General features: G+C 58.2%; 1 protein-coding gene across 4 annotated transcripts; it reads right to left on the bottom strand.

Annotated features, from left to right (window-relative positions):
• Nucleotides 1-2,699: 2,699 nt before the first annotated feature.
• TPRA1 (transmembrane protein adipocyte associated 1) lies at nt 2,700-19,288 on the bottom strand. Of its 4 annotated transcripts, none has more exons than XM_087866723.1 (12): nt 18,593-18,898; nt 11,169-11,310; nt 10,879-11,011; nt 8,136-8,222; nt 7,964-8,036; nt 7,775-7,854; nt 7,118-7,228; nt 6,910-6,970; nt 6,616-6,718; nt 6,398-6,478; nt 5,815-5,972; nt 5,017-5,156 (listed from the first exon to the last, which is right to left on the bottom strand). In XM_087866723.1, the coding sequence occupies exons 2-11, from the start codon at nt 11,291-11,293 to the stop codon at nt 5,816-5,818; spliced, it is 1,011 nt and encodes a 336-aa protein (XP_087722849.1). In that variant the 5' UTR covers nt 11,294-11,310; nt 18,593-18,898; the 3' UTR covers nt 5,017-5,156; nt 5,815. The 4 variants fall into 4 exon arrangements, with proteins under 4 accessions (XP_045668345.1, XP_045668344.1, XP_087722849.1 ...); XM_087866722.1 differs by having other exon boundaries at nt 5,815-5,975; XM_045812389.2 differs by lacking the exons at nt 5,815-5,972; nt 18,593-18,898 and adding an exon at nt 19,104-19,288 and having other exon boundaries at nt 2,700-5,156.
• Between the last annotated feature and the right edge of the window lie 187 nt (nt 19,289-19,475).

Consider the following 19,475-nt stretch of genomic DNA (forward strand, 5'->3'; position numbering starts at 1 on the left):
CAGCAGCTGGCCCCGTCAGCGCCTCTGTGCCCTCACCTGTGGGTGGGGGTGACCGAAGAATGCCCATCTCGCGGGTACTTCTCAGGGCTTTAGCGGAATTACCTTCTGTGGATGACCTGTGGCTGAAGAGCAGACCGGCTCTCTGAGAGACAGCAACCCCCCACGATCCGGAGAGCCTTGTCTTGGCCCTGCCCCTGCAGAGTCTGGACGCAGAGCCTCTCCCCGCATCCCGATCTTGACAGGTGCTTCCGTGACTGTGGCAGGAGTCACGTACTAGCCGTCACATGCTTCTACTTGGAAGGGACACGTGCCACTTCTCCTGACATTTCACTAACCAAAGTAAGTCACACGGCGGCATTACCCCTCTCCCTAAGGGGGGCAGGGGAGGACAATAACCCTATAGGTGTGTCCGGGAGGAGGAGAAGCAGAATGTGTGGGCGATTCTCCCTTACACGGGCACTGTGAGCCCTAGTCCACACACACACAAGTGACTTTCTAGAATGCCACTTGATTTCCTACTTAGCCCTACTCTGCTGAGTTGGTGGAAGATTTCACCCGTCATTCTTGGGGGCTTTCTGCCTGGTCCGTGGCTTTGGTCAAGTTCCCAGGATCTAGTACAGTGTCAGGATGTCAGGAGAGAAAACTCTGGTGCCATTTGTTACGGGCTGAATTGTCCTCCCCCAATTCACATGGTGAAGCCCTCACACCCAGCACCTCAGAATGTGTATTTGGAGACAAGGCCTTTAAGAACTGATTAAGTTAAAATAAGGCCATCGGGATGGCCTTAGAAGAAGAGGAATTGTAGACCCCCAGAGAGACAGCAGGAATGCACATGTACAAGGGAAAGGCCATCTGAGGACAGAACCAGCGTGCCAGAGAGAGCTTGGCCTCCAGAGAAACCAACCCTGCCGGCACCTTGATCCCAGACTTCCAGCCTCCGGAGCTGGGAGAAAGAAATATCCTGTTTTAGCCAGCCAGTCCATGGTGCTTTGTTACGGCAACCCCAGCAGGCCGATACGCCAACGAGCCTGTGTTCACACCTGAGGCCTCCAGTGCTCCTGGCCACGGAGACCTGCAGATTTCAGAGTGTCCCTATCACACTTGGGCCAGGAGACCCCTTTGCAGCAGCCAAGGACCCTGTGCCCAGGGTCTTCCTCCCTAAGCTCACAAGGGTGCTGTGTTATCTGGGCCTGGCCTTACCCATGCCTGGGTCCTCAACACTCAGGGACACATCCCAAGGGAATCCCTACCTGCTTCTTTCCATCAGCCCCTACTGCCTTCTGTAACCCAAGGCATTTGGGACAAAGTCAGGAGGTCATCCAACAGCTGTGGGCTTCCCTGAGCAAGGAAGTACAAGACCAAACTCCCACTGACATGGGAGAAAGAGGAAGGTGAAGTTCAGACAGGAAAAGACACAATTACCATCTCAAAATAGTATCCTGTCTCCTGCAAATGACCCCTTGGGGGGCATGTTCTGATCCTCACATGTTTCCATTAGGGCCAAGTTTGCTAAAAACAAGGTAGTTTTTCGCTCACGTTAAAGAAGCCTGTTGGCAGCAGCGCACTGCTGGTACAGCAGCACCACCATCATTAGGGACAGGGCTTATCGTTTTGTCTATTTGAGCATCCCCGATGAATGAGGATGAGCTTCCCAAAGTCACCTCATCACCCAGGATGGCTGCTGGAGAGCCAATCATCACATCTGCATTCCAGGAAGCAGGAAGGAGAAAGGCAGGAGGATAAAGGAGCACAGTTCCTAGCTGAGTTAGCTCCCTTCAAGCAGTCTATGCTAAAGAAAGTCTCTCATACTTCTGCTAACATCCCATTGAGCAGAACTTAGTCACATGAGTGACTGCAAAGGGGCAGGGAATGTCACCTTACACCCAGGTGCTTCCCTGAACCACAGAACATCAGGGTGTGGTCACTAAGGGAGGGAAAATAGGTATTAGGTGGCAACCAGTCATCTGATACCCTGAGTCTCTACGAGGAACTTGAAGGTCAGAGAGAGAACATGACCTGCCCACAGTCCACACCCCATGAGGAGCAGCAGTCGTGAGGTAGGACTGGAACCTGGGCCACATATGGTGAACTCCATCACCATAGCAAGGCTTCAGAAACCCCCCATTCTGGCCACTCCTCAGCACCATGTTTGTTACCATCCAGATACAGCACACAGAATGTGGTCCTAGCAGAGCAGAAGTGAGCAGGTCTTTTTAGGAAAATAAAAATTCTGAACGGCACAGTGTCGGTGAGCCTGTACTGGCAGAAGTTAACACTGGTACAGCCTCTTTGAAGAGCCTGTTGGTTCAGATTAGGTTCCACTGTAAGAGAAAAATCCAAAGGGGTTTAAACCAAGTAGACATTTATTTCTCACTCATCCTCTAAAAGTCATCCTGAGGTGGAAAGTCTAAGTCCACTGTGGAAGCAGCATCGGGACACGGGCTCCTTCTATTCTGTGGCACTTCCATGAGAGGCTTCCATTCCCAAGATGATCTGTGACTCAAGATGGCTGCTACGATGCCAGCCAGTGTGACCACCTTCCCATTAGAAGAAAAGCTCAGAGCCTAGCCTCTCTATAAGGAAGTTAGTTACATGCATGCTTGTATCCCATTGGCCAGAACTTAGCACATGGCCACACCCACCTGCAGGGACAGCTGGAAAATGTAGTCTTGTTCCAGGAAGCTGTGTACCCAGCTTAAAAAAAAAAAAAAGTCAGGGATTCTATTACGATGGAAGAAAAGGGGGACACATTGGAGGACAGCTATTTGTCTCTGCCAGAAGACTATAAGATAATTAAAACCAATTAAAACTCTGTGCTTCAGTAATTCCACGTGCATGAGTTACCGAAAGCATATTTATAAGGATGTCTGTCACTGCACTGTCTGTTGTTGCAAAATGTATCGGGAACAAAAATCCATCCCAAGGGGACTGATTAAATAAATTGCCGTATATTCATATATCCGTAATGTACGCAGCTGCCGGAGTGAGGCCGCTCTGCCGCCTGACAGGGCATGATGCCAAGATCAAGTGTCAAGTAAAGAAAAAATCGACAGAATGTCTACGTTCCCAGAACAGGGAAATGTACATACACACGTGTGAACACACACAGGCACTCTGGACGGCAGTGAGACCCTGGCCTTGGTGGTGCTTCTGGGGCAGGGGACGGGGAAAGTGAATCCGCTGCAGGGAGGAGATTCACACTCCACTGCACACCTCCCCTCACCGAGTGAACTTCTCCTTGCCATGTGCACAGTACCTATTAAAAAACAAACTTCAAGATCAGAACAAAAAAGCAGTAGGCTTCTAGCCTCTTTTCTTCTGTGGGTGCCTCCCTGTTGACAGGGCTGGTTGCTCAAGCACCGCACTGAGCAAACCCAGGCCATCACTCCAGCCTCTCAGAAGGCACAGGCATCCAAGGCCGACGGTACTGAGTATGGCTCGGATTGGCCTGTCCAGGCCTCCATCTCTGGCCCCCAATACTTGCTCTGCTTGGAATGCCCTGTAGGCCCCCTACCCCTCCCACCAGCCTTCCAGGAAAGCTCTGAGAAGGAACTTCCTGGCCCACTGACAGCCCTCTAGGCCCCAGATCCCGGGGAGCATGGCATGTTGGCCCCACAGTCACAAGCCGTGTTGGAGCTGGTGCCTTGGTGTCCTGCCACAAAAGAGGGCTGGCAATGGAGACGGGTGCCAGGCCTGACCCTCAGCACCCCCGTGGCCCCATCGAGACCTCCTCTTCTCTGGCAGTGGGAATGACATAACCAGCAATGCTTTCTCTCCCGCTGCCCACAGACTCGAGGCCAAGCTGAGGTATAAGGGCAGGGGACACACAGCACCTCTCTCCTCTTATTTACAGTTTGCCTTGTTCTGACTTAGCTCCATGTTTAGCTTAGCACGTCGATTCTGGTCACGTCAGTCCCTGTCATCCTACCTTCTGAATGCCTGCTTTGTGGCGAGCAATACTCTAGGGGCTAAAAACAACTGAGTTATCACTACTGCTCCATAAGCATCTGTCGGCCCTTCATGCTACTTCCTAATCCTAACAGCAGCCCCTGCAAGACAGGCCTCCTTATCCCCATTTTACAGCCGGCGAGCTAGAGCTGGGGGAGGGGAAGCGGCCGGTCCAGGAGGGCAGAGCAGAAGGTACAGAGAAAGGACAGGACCTGCAGGGCTCACTCCAAACCCCACACTCCCCAACAGGGTGAGGAAACAGCCGTTCTCTTTCCACGTCCCTCTTGTCTGCTTGGACGGGGGCCCGGGACACGGAGCACTGGGATCCAATTGCCCGCCACTTCCCCAGCAGCCGGCCCAGGGCCTGTGCACTGGCCAGTGTTCCTCCGTGGAGCAAACGAAGGATCCCAGAGCCTCCCAGGGCTTGGGACGCAGAGGGACCTGCCAGGACCTCTGATCATCGCAGGTTCTCACGCCAGCCCTCGGGCTCCTAAGAGGAACCTCCACAGCCGCACCTTCTGCTCCTTTTGTTTTTTATTAAAAAATAGATCAAGAAAATATACACACTTCAGCCCACCTGCCGGAGTGGGCTTTGAGGAGGCCAAAGCGCCACGGGGAGGAGGCAGAGGGATGAGAAGGGCCAGACCGGTCCTGGGTGCCCAGGCTTTGGAGAAAGGAGGTGTCCTCAGCCAGCCTAGCCAGGCCTGGCCCTGAGAGATTAGAGTCTGGGCCATGCAGCTGAGCAGGGAGAGGGCGGGTAGAAGGTGGAGGCAGCCCCAGTTAGAGCAGAGGTGGCCAAAGGCAACTGGGGACACAGAGGGCGAGACAGGGCCTGCATGGGGCTCCTGCCCACAGAAGGTCCCATGACCTCGTCCTCCTCCCCCAGGGACTTGGCACCCCCTGGTCTTCTCTCCAGCCTGCCCTCCACAGGCCCCAGCAGGCCCTCCAGCCACGGTGGCCACACTCAGGCATTGATAGTCTTCCAGCGCTCACTGTCTGTGCTGTTGATGCTACCCGTGTGGCAGGGCATGGAGGCAATGTCGTCCAGGTAGGCCACCCCACCAGCTGAGTCAAACTGTGTGCTGGCAGCCCCTGCCGCCTCCGGGCCCTCCCGCCGGGCCACCGCGTAGGGCTGGGGCAGGTGCATGTCTGGTTCCTCGGTCTCATCCACTTGGCATTTGTAGGAGAAGAGGATCTTGGGCTCCGAGCTGGTGGGGAGGAGAGAGGGGCAGGGGAGCCCAACTGTTTGGTCAGGAAAGGCTTCCTTCTCCGAAAAATAAGGCTTGTGCCTAACAGTGACCCCAGGAGGTCCCCAAAGCTTGGACTCTGGAGTCCAGCGGGACTTGTTTTAAAACTCAGCCCACATGTGAGCCTGGGCAAGGAGAAGTTTCTCACTTGCCTGTTTCTCACTGCAAAATGGGTACAACTCTGACCTCGAGAGGACCTCAGCAGAAGGTAAACAGAGGTAAATTCTGGCTCGAGGTGCTCAGCAAACACCAGCTGCAACCTCCACCCTTGCAGCTTTATGACCACCTACTCTGCGCTTACCCAGTCCCTCAATCCTCAGGGTAACTGACTGGGAAGTGCTGTACCCGATTCACAAAAAGGAGCCCGAAGCCAGGGAGGTAAATGCGTGTGCAAGGTCGCACACAGGTCAGGGCTGGGCTGAGAGCCAATCTAGCCCCTCTCACCCCACCTCTGACGCCCTCTTCCTGCTTTCCCCCCTCAGATCCCTCACCACCTCCGCAGACCCAGCCCTTCTGCCACATCAGAGGCCCAGGATCCAACCCTCAATCCCACATGTCCTTAGCACCCTGTCTCCCTGACACGCCTGCAAACGCACACGTGCAACCGCGTGCACCTCACCCTATGCTCCGCCGCACGCCCGCCTCCTGCAACCCTGCTCCGCTCCCCAGCCACTCCCAGCTAGAATCCGTGAGCACGGTAATTCGTGTCTTCTTTGTTCCCTGTTGTGTCTGGCAGCTGCAGCAGTGCCCGACACCCAGTAGGTGCTCAATGAATGCCTGCTGAAAGAATGAGCTAAGTGTTCTGAACCAGCAAGCGTAGAACAAGGTGCACAGACACTCTAGTGGGGAAAGTGTGTGTGTGTGTGTTGCATATAGAATGTGTATATGTATGCATGTGTGCATATGCACATGTGTGTATGCATGTGTAGGTACAGACATACACACCTCATCTGCCTCATCATTCCGGGTGTCAAGCCAGAACTCGGACTAGGGAGGCTCAGGAGCCCGAAGCTGAGGCTGCGCATGCGCAAGGAGCTGGAGGCGCAGTTCCGCAGGCAGCCACGCGGGGGCGCCCGCAGCCCTCAAACTACCAGCCACTGGGTGGCAGGCAAGCTGGGCACTAGCTACCACCGTCTCACGTCCCATGCCTGCGCCGTCCGCCCCCCCCACCCCGAACCGACCATCCCCGTGGGAAGACTCACCCAAAGAAACCCCGGAGGAAGGCCACGTAGATGAGGGGCGCAAAGAAGCTGAAGTAGAGAAATGTGGTGGCATCTACACAGCTGGGGGGCAGGAGGAGCTGGTCAGGGAGGGTCCTCCTCTGGATGGGACCTGGGCTTAGCCTCCCTCTGCCCGCCGCTCACAGTCAGGCCTCCCCCACACCCAAGCCAGCGGGCACCCCGTGCCCCGCCCCACCTACCAGAGCCCCTCGATGATGTCGGCGCAGAGCAGGGCGCTTCCCAGCCCCTGCAGCAGGTTGAGCAGCGCCAGGATGCCAGCATACACGTAGAAGCTCCTCCGTGCTGGGGGGTTGGGGACTGTGAGGCCCTGCCCCTGCCTCCGCCCTTCATCCCCAGCGTGTCACCTGAGGCCCTTCTGGGCCTCCAGGAGGACCCCTCCCTCTCAAGGGCTCTCCAGCAGGAGAGGCGAGGTAGCCCAAACAGACCCTGCCCTGCACCCGGCCCTGTCCCGGAGCCACCCACCAGCTGCTTACAAGGCAGGGAGATGCGATCCTTCAGCGGGGTCTTGGGGAGCACGACCACCAGAGAGTAGACCTGCAGACACAGCGCAGGACTGAGAAGGACGCTGGGGACACAAGGCCCAGAGCTAAGCCCAGGACCAAGACATCCAGGCTCCTGCCTCGTGCGGCCACCCCCAGGGTGCAGAGGCCCAGAAAGTGGGGAGGGCACCCTCAGCCTCACCAGGAAGAAGAAGCAGGAGCTGACCAGCCAGAACTGGCGGCCCCCGTGCCCGTAGATGTTGAAGTCCTCAGCCGACAGGTGGGCATCAGGGTACAGGATCTCCAGTGTCCCCTGCAGGGGCAGGCAGGGGAGGCCCTCAGTCTCCTGCCACCTGGAAAGCCCCCTCCCTGGGAGCTCGCTGATACAAAGCACCCAGAGCTCTCCGCCACTCCAAGCCCAGCTGCCTGGCCTGGCCTTCCAAGCTCCCTGCTCCAGACTGCTCCCTGGCCGCGCCCTGCTCCCCGCCCGCCTAGCTCCCACACCCGGAGTAGGCCCTGCAGTGGGGCAGGGAACTGGGCTGGGCAGGAGGTAGCCCCCAACCTAAGGAAGGAGTCTCCAGATGTACAGCCCGCAGTGCGGTCTGCAAACCCTCATGTCCCCACCCGGGCTGCTTGTTACGGCAGGTTCTAGGCACCCTCCCCGCCCCCACCCTGGCCTACTGGGCTGGAATGGTATGGGGGAGACCCTGCCTTGTTAACAAGCACCTCGGGGGATTCCTTAGGCGCACCTAATAAACATTAAAACCTGGACTCAGAACCAGGGAGCGGGGTCTGCTGGGGCCTCAGTGACACCTGGCCTCCTTCAGGGGGACCCCACAGCTGCCCCATCCCCTCTTACCTGGGTGACAGAGTAGGCCAGGGACAGCACCGTGGTGATGGCCAGCACCCGCTTGATGCTTGACTTGCTCTCCAGGTGACCTGGAAGAAACGTGCTGGTCAGTCAGCGGGAGCCAGCCAGGTGATCGTGGTGGGGTCGGTGCCCACTAGGGAGGGACAGGGAGAGCGCTGGCCCCAGCAGCACACGCACCAAAGGCAAGGCCCAGGATGACCACACTCAGCTCGATGGCCAACAGGAAGAAGCGGGTAATCTCCCACAGGATCTGGACACAGAGCGGGCAGAGTGTCAGCCTGGGGGCCCAGTCACCCCGCTCCCCAGCGCCCAGCATCCCCCCCACCCTTGTCGGTAGGCCCGGCCACACCTTATCAGCAACAGTCGCAGCATCCGAGGTGCTGACCGTCATGGACACCACGGCCCGGGCGATGCCCACCAGCGCCACCACGAACACCTGGTGGGCAAGAGCAGGAATGCCAGGATGGGGTCAGGGAGGGAGACCCTGTGAATCGCAGGGCCTCTGCAGGAGCCTTGGATTCTCTGAGAGCCGAAGGATTCCAAACTCAAAGAGTCGGGAGTGAGATGCGGGGAGGTGGGGAGATCCTCCACTGTCAGTAACCGCCGCCTGGCCTTTCCCTCTCGGGCCTGTTTCCCGGCTACGCTGGCAGCCTTAGAATGGTTAGTAGGGGTGACACGGTGGAGCTGCACTGCCGGGCTCGAATGCCAGCCCTGCTGCTTCCTGCTTCTGTGACCTCGGCCGAGGACCTGCACCTCCGTGCCTCTGTTTCCTCATCTGTGAGACGGGGTGAGCCCAGCACCTGCCGTATTTGATGGCTGGGAGGAGCGTGACCTCGGCCGAGGACCTGCACCTCCGTGCCTCTGTTTCCTCATCTGTGAGACGGGGTGAGCCCAGCACCTGCCGTATTTGATGGCTGGGAGGAGCAAACAGGTAGACCGACGCAGTGGAGGGAGCCTGGCACCCGGTAAGGCCAGGTGCACATTCGCCTTTACCATCGTCATAGTAGCGCTTTTAATCCCAAGCCATGGGGGGAAGGGGGCTGCAGGGAAGACACCTCAGAGACCCTGGGGAAGGCTGCTGCCCCAGCACGTCTCGCAGAAGCGCCTGTGCAGCATTGGCCGATTTTGCCACCCCAGTATCCACTCCCTTCTTCTGGCAACAGCCTCCTTCCTCTCCCTGCAGCTCACAAGGCTCGGGCGGGGGGGCGGGGGAGTGCCAGCTTCAGGGACTGGCCTGTAACCCAGGGCTGGCCATTCGGTACATGCCATTCCCTGATTTGGGGATGGGGGTGGGACCCAAGGGAGGCTAGTAACAGGCACAGCCAGGACACCAGGTGCAGCCCCTGGAAAAGGAAGCTGGGGGGAGGCGGGGTTGCAAGCTGGAGCTGCTGGGGCAGCCTGGCTCCATGAGCACGAGACTGCTAGAGACAGGGCTGTTGGACAGACCCCAGCTGAGAGGGAGACTGAGACTGTGCCCCCACGGCCTTCTGGAGCCCCTGAATCCAGCCATGCCTGAAGCCCCGGGACTTGTCAGTTTCTCCATCAATACATTCCCTCCAGCTTCTGTGAGTTTCACTTTGGTTTTCTGACACATGCAAACAGAAGAGTCCAGATGCACACACAGTCTGTCCTTTGTGCCACAAAAACGGTGTGGAACCAGTGGGGAGGCTGACACCACACAACAGGGCAGGCTGTAGAAGCAACAAACTGCTGTGTGCCTACTGTATGCCAGGCTGCCACCAGGCTAGAGCTACGCGTGCGGTCCTCTCTGGTGCTCACAGGAATGTCGCAAGCTAAACAGGTCCAGCACGCACGATGTGGGGAGGACGGCACTGACGCACAGAGAGGCCAAGCCACCAGTCCAACATCATTCAGCACAGCTGGGGTCTGGAGGCAGTCTGCCTGGGCCAATGCTCACCACTGTCTCCTGAGCTCTCTAGAAAGCAGTCCCCAGGAATAAGAAGGCATGGGCAGTGCTGAGTCCCCTGGCCCTACCTCATGCTGTGGGCATTGGCCCTGGGTCCCTTCTCCCCTCAGGCTCCCCCAGAAAGGGCATCTGCCTGCCTGCTTATCTGTTCAGTAAATATAGTAATGAGTCAGAGAAGCAGTGGGGGAGAGAAGAAAGCAGGCCTCAATGCCCACCCCTGCCCACCACTACCTCACAGGGGAGCTCCGGTCAGCCGGCAGCCCCTGGGGCCTCCATCGGCGGCCTCCAGGCGTTCCCCACAGCCTCTGCCCCTGCCTGCCCACTGGCAACTCCTCTGACAGTTCTGAGCCAGGCCGCGAAGAGGGGACCCAGGGAGCCACTCAGCTCTCAGGGAGTGGGAGCTAAGAGGCAGAGAGAGGGGAGGACTCCGGTCAGTCAGGCCTGAGCCCAGAAGAAAGGGAGCTGGACAGTCTGCACCTGGAAGCTGCCCCTGGAGCCCATACCTGGGGCAGCCTCCCAACCGCAGCCCTGCTACCTCTCCCCGGGCAGCCGCACCAGCACCACTGACTGATGAGAACTCAGGTTCTTCCGACAGGCAGGAAGTCTGCTCCAAAGAGGTCTCACAGAATGTGTGAATGGATGGCTGGGTGGACAGACGGACAGATGGAGGTGGCAGTGGGCATTCTTCCACCAGCCAGCATAGCAGCTCTTCCCTTGCCCTCTACAAACGGCTCCCCAGTATTCCTCCAGGGACCACCACCGTCCTCAGTCCCCACGGCCTGGCTGAGTTGGCCCCACCCTCCCAGCCCCAGAGTGTCCCTTCCCTGCTAGCACAGTGACTGGCTCAGGAACCAACAGGGGATCCAAGGTGGGCCGGTCAGAGGGAGTCCCAGGTCTCCACTAGCACCACCAGGAAGGAGGTCGTCTTCCACCGGGCACTGGCAGGGAGGCGGGATGTCAGCTCACAGCTGGCAGGGACAGCTCATCTGAGACAAGGCCAGAGGAGAGCAGAGAGGCAGAGAGACAGAGTCCTGATGACGCCCATCTACCCCTGGATCCAGCCACGTCTGAAGCTGGTTTTCATTACAGAAGCAATTAATGATTCCCTTTTTCACTTAAGCCAGTTGGAGTTGGGTTTTTCTGTCACCAGTTGGAGTGAACTCACCAGGATATAGAAGGTGATAAAAATGGGGCTGGAGGTGACGCGGATCTTGGCCCGAGCGAACGGAAGCTTCCAGAGCAGGAAGATGAAGAAGAGCACATTGGGGATGAGCAGCAGGAGGTCCCAGTAGCGGACCCTAGCAGATGGGTACAGAAGCCAGCCGACTGGTAAGGGTCTGTCTGCAAGCCCCGCCCCCGCCCCCATCATACACTACACACATGCGCGCGCGCACACACACACACACACACACACACACACAGGGGAAACCCACTCAGGGCCATGGTCTGCCTCACCTGGAGGTTCCGATATCCTCATAGAGCAGCAGCAGACAGCGATGCGGCACGCTGATGTTGGGTGCCACGGGTGGGGGCAGGGCTGTGCTCCCGTTGGCCCAAATCGCCTCTTCCAGGATGTCCATCCCGCCAGCAGCCAGCCCTGGGGGATGAGAGCCCCCACGTGAGCAGCGCAGGGGCTGTGTGGCCGTGGGCCTCTGGTCTCAGGTTCCCAGTGGAACCCAAGAGTGTTCCTTACAGTGGGCTTGTGGACCACTCTCCCACCCACCAGGCGGAGGCTGAGGTGTGGCTCCCCCACATGCCACAACACAACCCCCGGGCAGGGGCCCAGTCCTCTACCTTAGCCTCTGTCTCGTGACCCCCACACGGTAAACGCCACCCCCAGTGACTGAGCCTTACTCTGTGCCAGGCACAGCAATGCAAGGTGCTCGGCATGACCCTAGCTCATCCCCCCGATCCTGGGGGTCCCGGGGACAGACAGGGAGCAGAAGGGCTAGGAGCCAGGGTCCGCCTGCCCCTGGAATGGGACTAACAACAGCATCCACCCTGGGCGGCTGTGGTGGGCTCTGAAGAAGTGATGTCTAGCGCCTCCTACAGCTCACACAGGCACAGTGCTCAGAGTCCTCGGCACACAGCCTGCTGGAGGCCCAGTGACCGTGGTGCTCAATCACACGCCAGAGTGCGGCATCGTGCACACCGCGGGTGGCCCACACCGCTTGTCATCCTCTGCTGCCACCCTGGAAAGGGAGACGCAAGACAGGGGGACATGCATGTGCCGGGAAGATGCACAGAAGGTCTCTAGGTGGAGAAGGGGAGGGAAGGAGAGGAACGGCACAGGGGGCCACTGCAGAGGGGGCTGTGTCTGCAAAGGCAGGGACGGGGGAAATCGGCACGGGGGCCCACAACCAAGCGCCTCCCAATGAGAGGTTAAGAGTCCAGCCTAGAAGACAGGACAGCTAGTGGCCTGGGCCCCTGGGAGCCGCCCCGGACAAGGCGGGCTCCCACGTCGCTGGGCTCTCCAGGACGAGGACAGAGGGGCTGGGCCCGCACTGACGGTAGGAGGGACCTCCTTGGGGAGCTCAGGGGGTGCAGGGCAGGCGAGCTAGGGTGGCCTGGGCACCAGGACATAACAGATACCAGCATTACAATGATGACGGGAACAGATGAGGCCTTGTGACCTGGCGTCTTCACTTCTGGGTACATCTGTAACAGCCCCAGACTAGCCACAGCCCAGAAGCCCGCCATCAGCAGTACGCAAACCCTCGTGGTGACACTCCCATGCACAGCAGAACAGAAAGAGAAAGAACAGGCTACTGCTGTGGGCAGCCACACGAGGGCCTCACGGATATGGGGCCGAGCGGGGCCAGCTACAAGTGCACGTGTGCAGCCTGACCCCACGCAAACATCCAGGGGAGGGTCACCTTTGTGGAGGTTGGAGGGTATGGGGGGGGGGAACGCCAGCTTCTGGTGCTTGATTGTGAGGGCGGGGGGTACACAGGCTTGCTCACCATGGCAAAATTCATTGAGTCACCCACCTCTGATCTGTGCACTTTTCTGTATGGGTTACACATCAGTTAAGTTTTTAAAAATTAGAAAGATGAGCTCTGTTTACACTCCCAGAGTGCAGGTCTCCCATTCAGCAAAGAGCAGCCGGGGCCGCTGAGCGCCCTATTGCAAGGATCCGCAAATGTCGCGGGCACCCGTGCTTGTGCTGTCACTAACGCTACCCCTGAGCGGCAGCAGGCTTGGGGTGAGGGCTGCAGGGGATGCAGGGGCATCCTTGCTACCATTCCAAGCCATGAAACGTGAGCGCCGCCTCTGGCTGAAAGGGAGAGGAGACTGAAGCGAACGGACCGAGACCTGGGGCTCAGGCTCCTCTGTCCTTCTTTACAGGCCACTGGCCAGCTCTGGGATCACATCCCCAGCTGCAATGGGGAAAACATATGCCCAACACATAATAGGTCCGAAGAAAGGATACATTCTTCATGCACTCTTCCACCGGCAGCAGCACCACCTACTGTGAGCCAGGGATGAGTCTGGGTGCTGGGACACACCCGGTGGATGTGCCCTCCCAGGGCTGTCATTCCAGGAGAGGAGGCAGGCAGCCAGCATGAAAACCATGTTAACAGAGGAGTGGAACTGAACAACGGGTAACACGGTAGAGACTACCAGGGTCCTCAACATCCACCCTTCCCTTTAGTACTGGAGCCCATGGATTTTAGCTCACACATGGCTTCCCAGGATAATGGCTATTTTCCAAGGTTCCCTTGCCACTGTATGGCCACATGACCAAGTTTTATCCAATGGGAAATGAGCAGTTAATTTAATGAGTTGGTCAATTTCAGGCCATGCAAGTCTCTTTCCTATTGCCTGGAACAGGGATGTGGTGGCAGGAGAAACAGCAGCCATGTTAGACCACGAAACTGAAACCATTATTGAGGATAAGAGAGAAATGAGGAAAAGTGTCTGGGTCCCAGACCCAACAGGCCTCCAGGCATATCCTGGACAGCATGCACACAGACCACCATGCAATACACAGGAATAATCTTCTATCTTGTTATTCTGACCTTTGTTCAACAGCTAAGCCAGAATCCCAATGAATATAAAGAGGTGCTGCTTTGGACTGGGTCGTCAGACAAGCTGACATTTGCACTAGATCTAAATAATTGAGAAGGAACCAGACTTGGAAAAGTCTGGACAAAGAGCACACCTGGGAGAGAACAGTGAATGCAAATGCCATGAGGTACAAACAGGCTTGGCCTGTTCAAAGGGCAAGAAGCAGGCCAGTGTGGCTGGCGGGGAGATCAGAAAGGTTGGCAGGGCCAGGTCACACAGGACGATACAACCACATGCAATGTGATTCCATTCTGAATGCAATGAGAAGGGTGTCACGAAGGTAGGTGACCAGGTCCCCTGTCCACGTGGAGAGGACCACTCAGGCTGCTGGGCAACACGGACTGAAGCAGGGGGAGAGTGCAGGCAGAAGGATGGTGGCTTGACCAGTGGTTGCAGTGGGGGTGGGTTGGAGGGATCTGGGATACCTCTGGGAGGGTCAGCCAACCTGAGCAGCCCACAGACACCCCAAGGGAATGTGGGAAGACAGCAAGGATGTGGTGGCTTCTGGCCTGGCCGCTGGATATTCTGTAACAACTAGGCCAACGCTGCAAATGTGTCCCCACCAAACACTGCCCCCTTCTCCCTAGCTGTCAAGGTACAATTTTATTCCAGGACCCCTCTGTGATGCTCCGCTGTGCAGGTAGGGGCCTCTCCCCTGGGCCAGAAGCTGAATCTCAACTACAGTAAGCCAGTGGCCTTGGGGTAGGGGCAGTGTGGAACAGTACCGGACACCCCAGTGGCGCAGGGGTGCTCCAGTTTGACACGGGGATGGTGGGGGTGGGGTGCCATGATTTTTCGTGGACAGGGTCCGAGGCTGCCACATGTCCTGCAACATGTGGGCCAGTCCACCAAATGAATGATCATCTTCCCCTTTGCCAGCAGTGCCCTGAAGGGAGGCTGTTGGTCAACGTCAGGAAGGGTGTTCTCCTTGCTGGTGGCAAGTTTAGGCAATGGCATGTGATGAAATATGGGGGAAGTCTCCCAAGAAACGTTTTCCTTGCGGACCATCAGACACCCTCCAGGAGGAAAGCCCCTTCTTTGCACCTGCACATGGCCATTGAGGGTCTGCTGTGTGAACCATGGCCATGCTGAGCACAGGGCCATTATGGCCGGCGGTGCGCCACCCCCCTCAAGACTTCTGCTGACCTGACAGGATGACTGGTAAGTGACCAGAGCTGAAGGAGAGAGACTCCACCACTCCCTCCGCCCCACTCACCATTCCCTGTGGAGCAAACTTCTGGTCCCAGCAGCCAAACACCAGCTCTGGCCTAGGACAGGGTGTTAAGCAGCCCCAGGAAGGGCAGGCCCTGAAGAGCAGGCCAAGCACCCAGCAGCCACTGAGAAGCCGAGAGGTCCCTTGTGGCAAAAAGAAGCCAGTGAGGATGCCCAGGGCCAAGCAGCAGGAAGAATCAGAGTCTGAAGAGGGGAAGGAGGAAGCATCACTTGGTTTTGCCTGCCCAGCCCCCCATTTTCCTGAGGGGGGGAACCTCAGCTCCCTGGGTCTCTGTCCATGAAGCTGAGGTACAGCTGACTCAAGCCCTTCACAAGACCAAGGAGTGTGCATGTGATCTAAGCCTGCCAGTCTGGAGGCTCCACTGTCCCAGCCAATGAGAATCAGCCGAGAGACTTTTGCTGTAATTGTGAGAACAGATACGCTTTCTGCTAAAAAGTGGCATGGTTCTGTACAAAGCTGTACCACTTTGACCCCACCCATGACTACCCACCTGAGAATAAAGCCAACACAGAGGAATGCAGAGCCGAGAGACAGATGGAAATCCATCCCGGAGACACAGCCTCACGTGAGCCCCTGGATCTAGCCAGGGGCTAGTGCTACCCCTCGACTTTCTTTTTAGGTATAAAATCCAACAAATTCCCTTCTCTGCTCAGGTCCGGTTGAGTCTGATTTCTCTATTCACTGATGAAAACCTTCTGGCTGACAGGGGTTATGGAGTCGGGCAGACCAGGGTTGCACGTCTGGCTCTGCCCCATACTTGCTATGTGACCTTGAGTGAGTCACTTCTCCTCTTGGAGTGTCACAGGGACAATAACACCTACCCAACAAAGTTGCCATGAGGATCAAACAAGAACAGAGTTGTAAATGCCTACAACAGGTCACGCCAAGGTAACTGCTGCTTTTTTTCCCAGAGGAGGGCCTGGGTGTGTAGAGGGAAGAAGGATTCGGTTCTGAGCACAAGGGCCCCTTTCCAAGGAGAGTACCAAATCCTTCTTCCCTCTACACCCTCGGTGACAGCAGCAGACACGCTCGCTGAGCCCTCCCAGCCAGACGTGGGAAGTACTTCTGTTACCCCCTCGGACAAAGCTCGGGGCCCACCAGGCACCTGCCAGGTTGTCTGTCTCCAGTGCCCAGGCCCCCAAGTGGCAACTTGCCAAGTACCCTTCTCTGGGCATCAGTTTCTCCACCTATAGATGGAAGGCTCTGGGCTCCATCTAGAGCTGTGCTTCTCACACCTGAGTGTTGTGAAGGAGCAGACTCTGATCCAGCAGGCCGAGGGCAGGGTGACGGTCCACATTGCTAAATAGGATTCCAGCTGGTGCCTGTTCTCTGCTGGCCAGAGAAGCACTGTTGGCTTATGAGGCTGTTGAACATACCAGAATCGCCACTATGTGTCAAAGCTTGTAAAATAACTGAAGCAATGATAAAAAATAGAACAACGATGCACACTACCCACGGACAGAAGGCTAAGTGCTTTACATGGAGTGACGCTCTTAACTATCACACCAGCCTCTGCGCGAGATGGAACCACTCTTGTGCCCATAGTACAGAGGGGAAAAGGAGAGGCACAAGAGGCTTAAGTCACTGGCCCTGTATTCCCCTCCCCCCACCTTAGGCAAGCTCCTGGGCTTGGGGGCAGAAGCCTGGGCAATGACAGAGAAGTAAGGGGTCTGCAGGCTCAGGAAATGGGGGACAGATTGATGGGACAGGGGACAGGAGATGGTGGGAAGGCTGGCTGAGGGCAGGGAGAAGAAGGGGTAGAGCCCAGACTCGAAGGAGGGGTAAGGGAATTCTCAGAGGAGTTTCCTGGATGCTGAGTGGCCTAAGGCAACCCCAGACCTCTCCAGACCATAGAAACTGGGACAGACTGTTTCTTCCACCTGGGAGGGACTTTCCTGACCTTGTTAACATTCCAGAGGCCATCTTCCCACCCACCACTTGGGCCTCCAGCTCCCTCCCACCCTCCTTCTGTGGGCAGCCTATGGGGCAGGATGCCAGGCTGGCTCCAGTCATGCAGTGCCAGACCTGCAGTGAGCCCCCGGACAGGATCGTCCCTTCTCTGGGCCTCAGCTTTCCCATCTCTCCTCTGTGCAATGGGATTGACCAGGACTGGATGGAAAACCCCAGGAAGACAGAAAGCCCTGTGCTAAAGAGAGAGGCTATACTTCATAGTTGCTGTAACGCCCCTCAGTGCTTCTGACCCCTAGCAGACTGGTGAGCTTCTAAACCAAACAGATGAGGAAGGCTCCATAGGACAGCGGCCAGCCCCTCATCCCTCAGCCTTGCAGGTGGGGGGAGGAGGACGCTGTCCCAGACAGGCCACTTCTGGTACACTGCCAGCAGCCCAGGCAGAAGCCCCCAGGATGAAGGGGTGCCCCTCCTGATCCACCCCCTGCCTGCTGTTCTGCCTCATGCCTTCCATCCACCAGCCCCTGGCTTCCACCTTGTTCTCCAAGCTGCTAAGCTTCCTCCTACCTCAGGGCCTTTGTGCTGGCCCTTCTGCGGGTCTCATCATTCAGGCTGCCTCCTCAGAGCCCTCCTTAACCATCTCTCTCAGCTAGCCCGCCCTGTGTTTTCTTTACAGCACTTGGCCTCCATTGGAAGTGGCCCTAGCTGGGTGTTTATGTGTTTACTGGCTGCCCACCCCAGGCGTGCTCATGACCCAATCCCCTAGAATAGCGCCTGGCACAGAGTAAGTTCTCAACAAAATGTTACAATGTGGACAGATGAATCGCCAGCAGAGTGCAGCCAAGCCCTTCTGGAGAGCAGGAGAAGGATCGCCTGGGAGGACCCCAGCCCCATCCCTACTACAGAGGCAGAAGGCAAAATCACTCTCCACCCCCTTCCCGTGGTCCAGTGGAAGCAGCGCTTCTGAGCCTCCCAGAAGGCCCCTCCTGCAACAGCAGCCCCAGCCGCAGAAACTATACCTCCTGCCCCTCTCGGACTGCTGAAGGCCACAGCAAAGTTGGGGGCAGGTCCTGTCCCGCTGCTTGTAGACAGGAACACAGGCTCAGGTGCAGGGCCACTGAGCCTAGATCTCTTTCTGCACAGCCTCAAGCCACAGGGTCCACCAGCCCTTCTAACTGGCCATTCCGGACCCTGTGCAGCTGTATGTGCTCACTCCCCCTACCCGAGCGCTCGGCCACCCCCATCCCCTCTGGGTCTCGCAATCACCCTTCGCCTCTTCCTGTGAGTCCTCACCCAGGGGCTCCTTGGCCCTCTGAAACTTCCCCAAGGGAGTCCTCTGAGGTTGTGCCCTGAGCGGGAAGGGGTCACTCCCGGAGGAAGGAGCGGCGACAGGTGGGCCCCGGTCCAGCTGTGGGGATGCGGGTGGAGGTCCCGATCAGCTCCCGGCTCTCCCGCAGCTGTCCCGGGGAGTCACTAGATGCTCCCGGGCTCTGGGAGCTCCCTGCCGGGGAGGGACTCTAGGTGCGGCGGAGGCCAGGGGGCGTCCCTGGAGCGGTGGTCCCAGCCGCCGCAGAGGGACGGGGCGCCCAGCCCCGCGGTAGGGCTTCGGGACGCGCGAAGACGGGGCTACCCCTCCAGGTGTGGCGGGAGAACATCCTCTCCTTACCTGAGGGACCCGGGCCGTGCTCAGGCCCCGCCGCCCGGGCCGCTCATCCGCCACCGCAGACTGCGCCGACCCCACACAGGCCCCGGGACTCCGGCCTCCTGCGTCCAGGGCAGGCAGCGGGGCCAGGGAGCGTCGCGCAAGAGCTGCCGGCAGCCGGCTCGGCAGAAATGGGGCGCCCGCGGGAAATGGGAAACGCGGTCAGCGCGCCGGGCCCACCGGCCCCCAGAACAGCATGCAGCCCTTCTCGGTAGCAGCGACCGGAAGGGAGGCGCGTCCTTTTCGTTCGGCCAAAACTGCGAAAACAGCCACGGCCCCTACTTATAGCATTCAGGCCCGCCCCCAGGCCCCAATAGCCTATAGAAATGGAGCTACATCAAAACGAGGGGGCAAGCCGCGGAAGAAGCCAATCAGATCCCTAAGAGGCGGGACGACCCGCTGACCTCTTAAAGAGACAGGAAGCTGGCACTGAGGGGGAGGGAAGCAGCCTCGGGGTACTGAAGCTGCTGCGTACCTTACTCTGAAGGCGGCCAGGATCGCGGACCGGACAGCCGAGGACGCTGCCGCCTCTTGGCCCCCGCGCCTGCCAGCTGTCACCAGCTGTCAAGGGTCCCTCTAGCTCCAGCCTGCGCTCCTCCTCCGGGGCCGGGCCGCGGCCCGACCGTCCAGGGAGGAGCCTCCGCGGACCGCCCCCTCGCGTGCCGCCGCCTCGGGCGCCCCGCAGCGGCAGTCCGGCCTGGTGACCTTTGGTCACCTGGCTGAGGAAGGATGGGTAGGGACAGCCCCTCCCCCGGAACGACGCGTTTCCACGGCACGCCACGCTGCCTCCACGTCCACCATCAAAGCGCCCTGGCATCCGGGTTTCAGGCACTAATTTTCACAACAA

Source organism: Ursus americanus, chromosome 14 (assembly GCF_024610735.1).
Source record: "Ursus americanus isolate L20-20 chromosome 14, mUrsAme1.1.p, whole genome shotgun sequence".
In the NCBI taxonomy this organism is placed as follows: Eukaryota; Metazoa; Chordata; class Mammalia; order Carnivora; family Ursidae; genus Ursus; species Ursus americanus.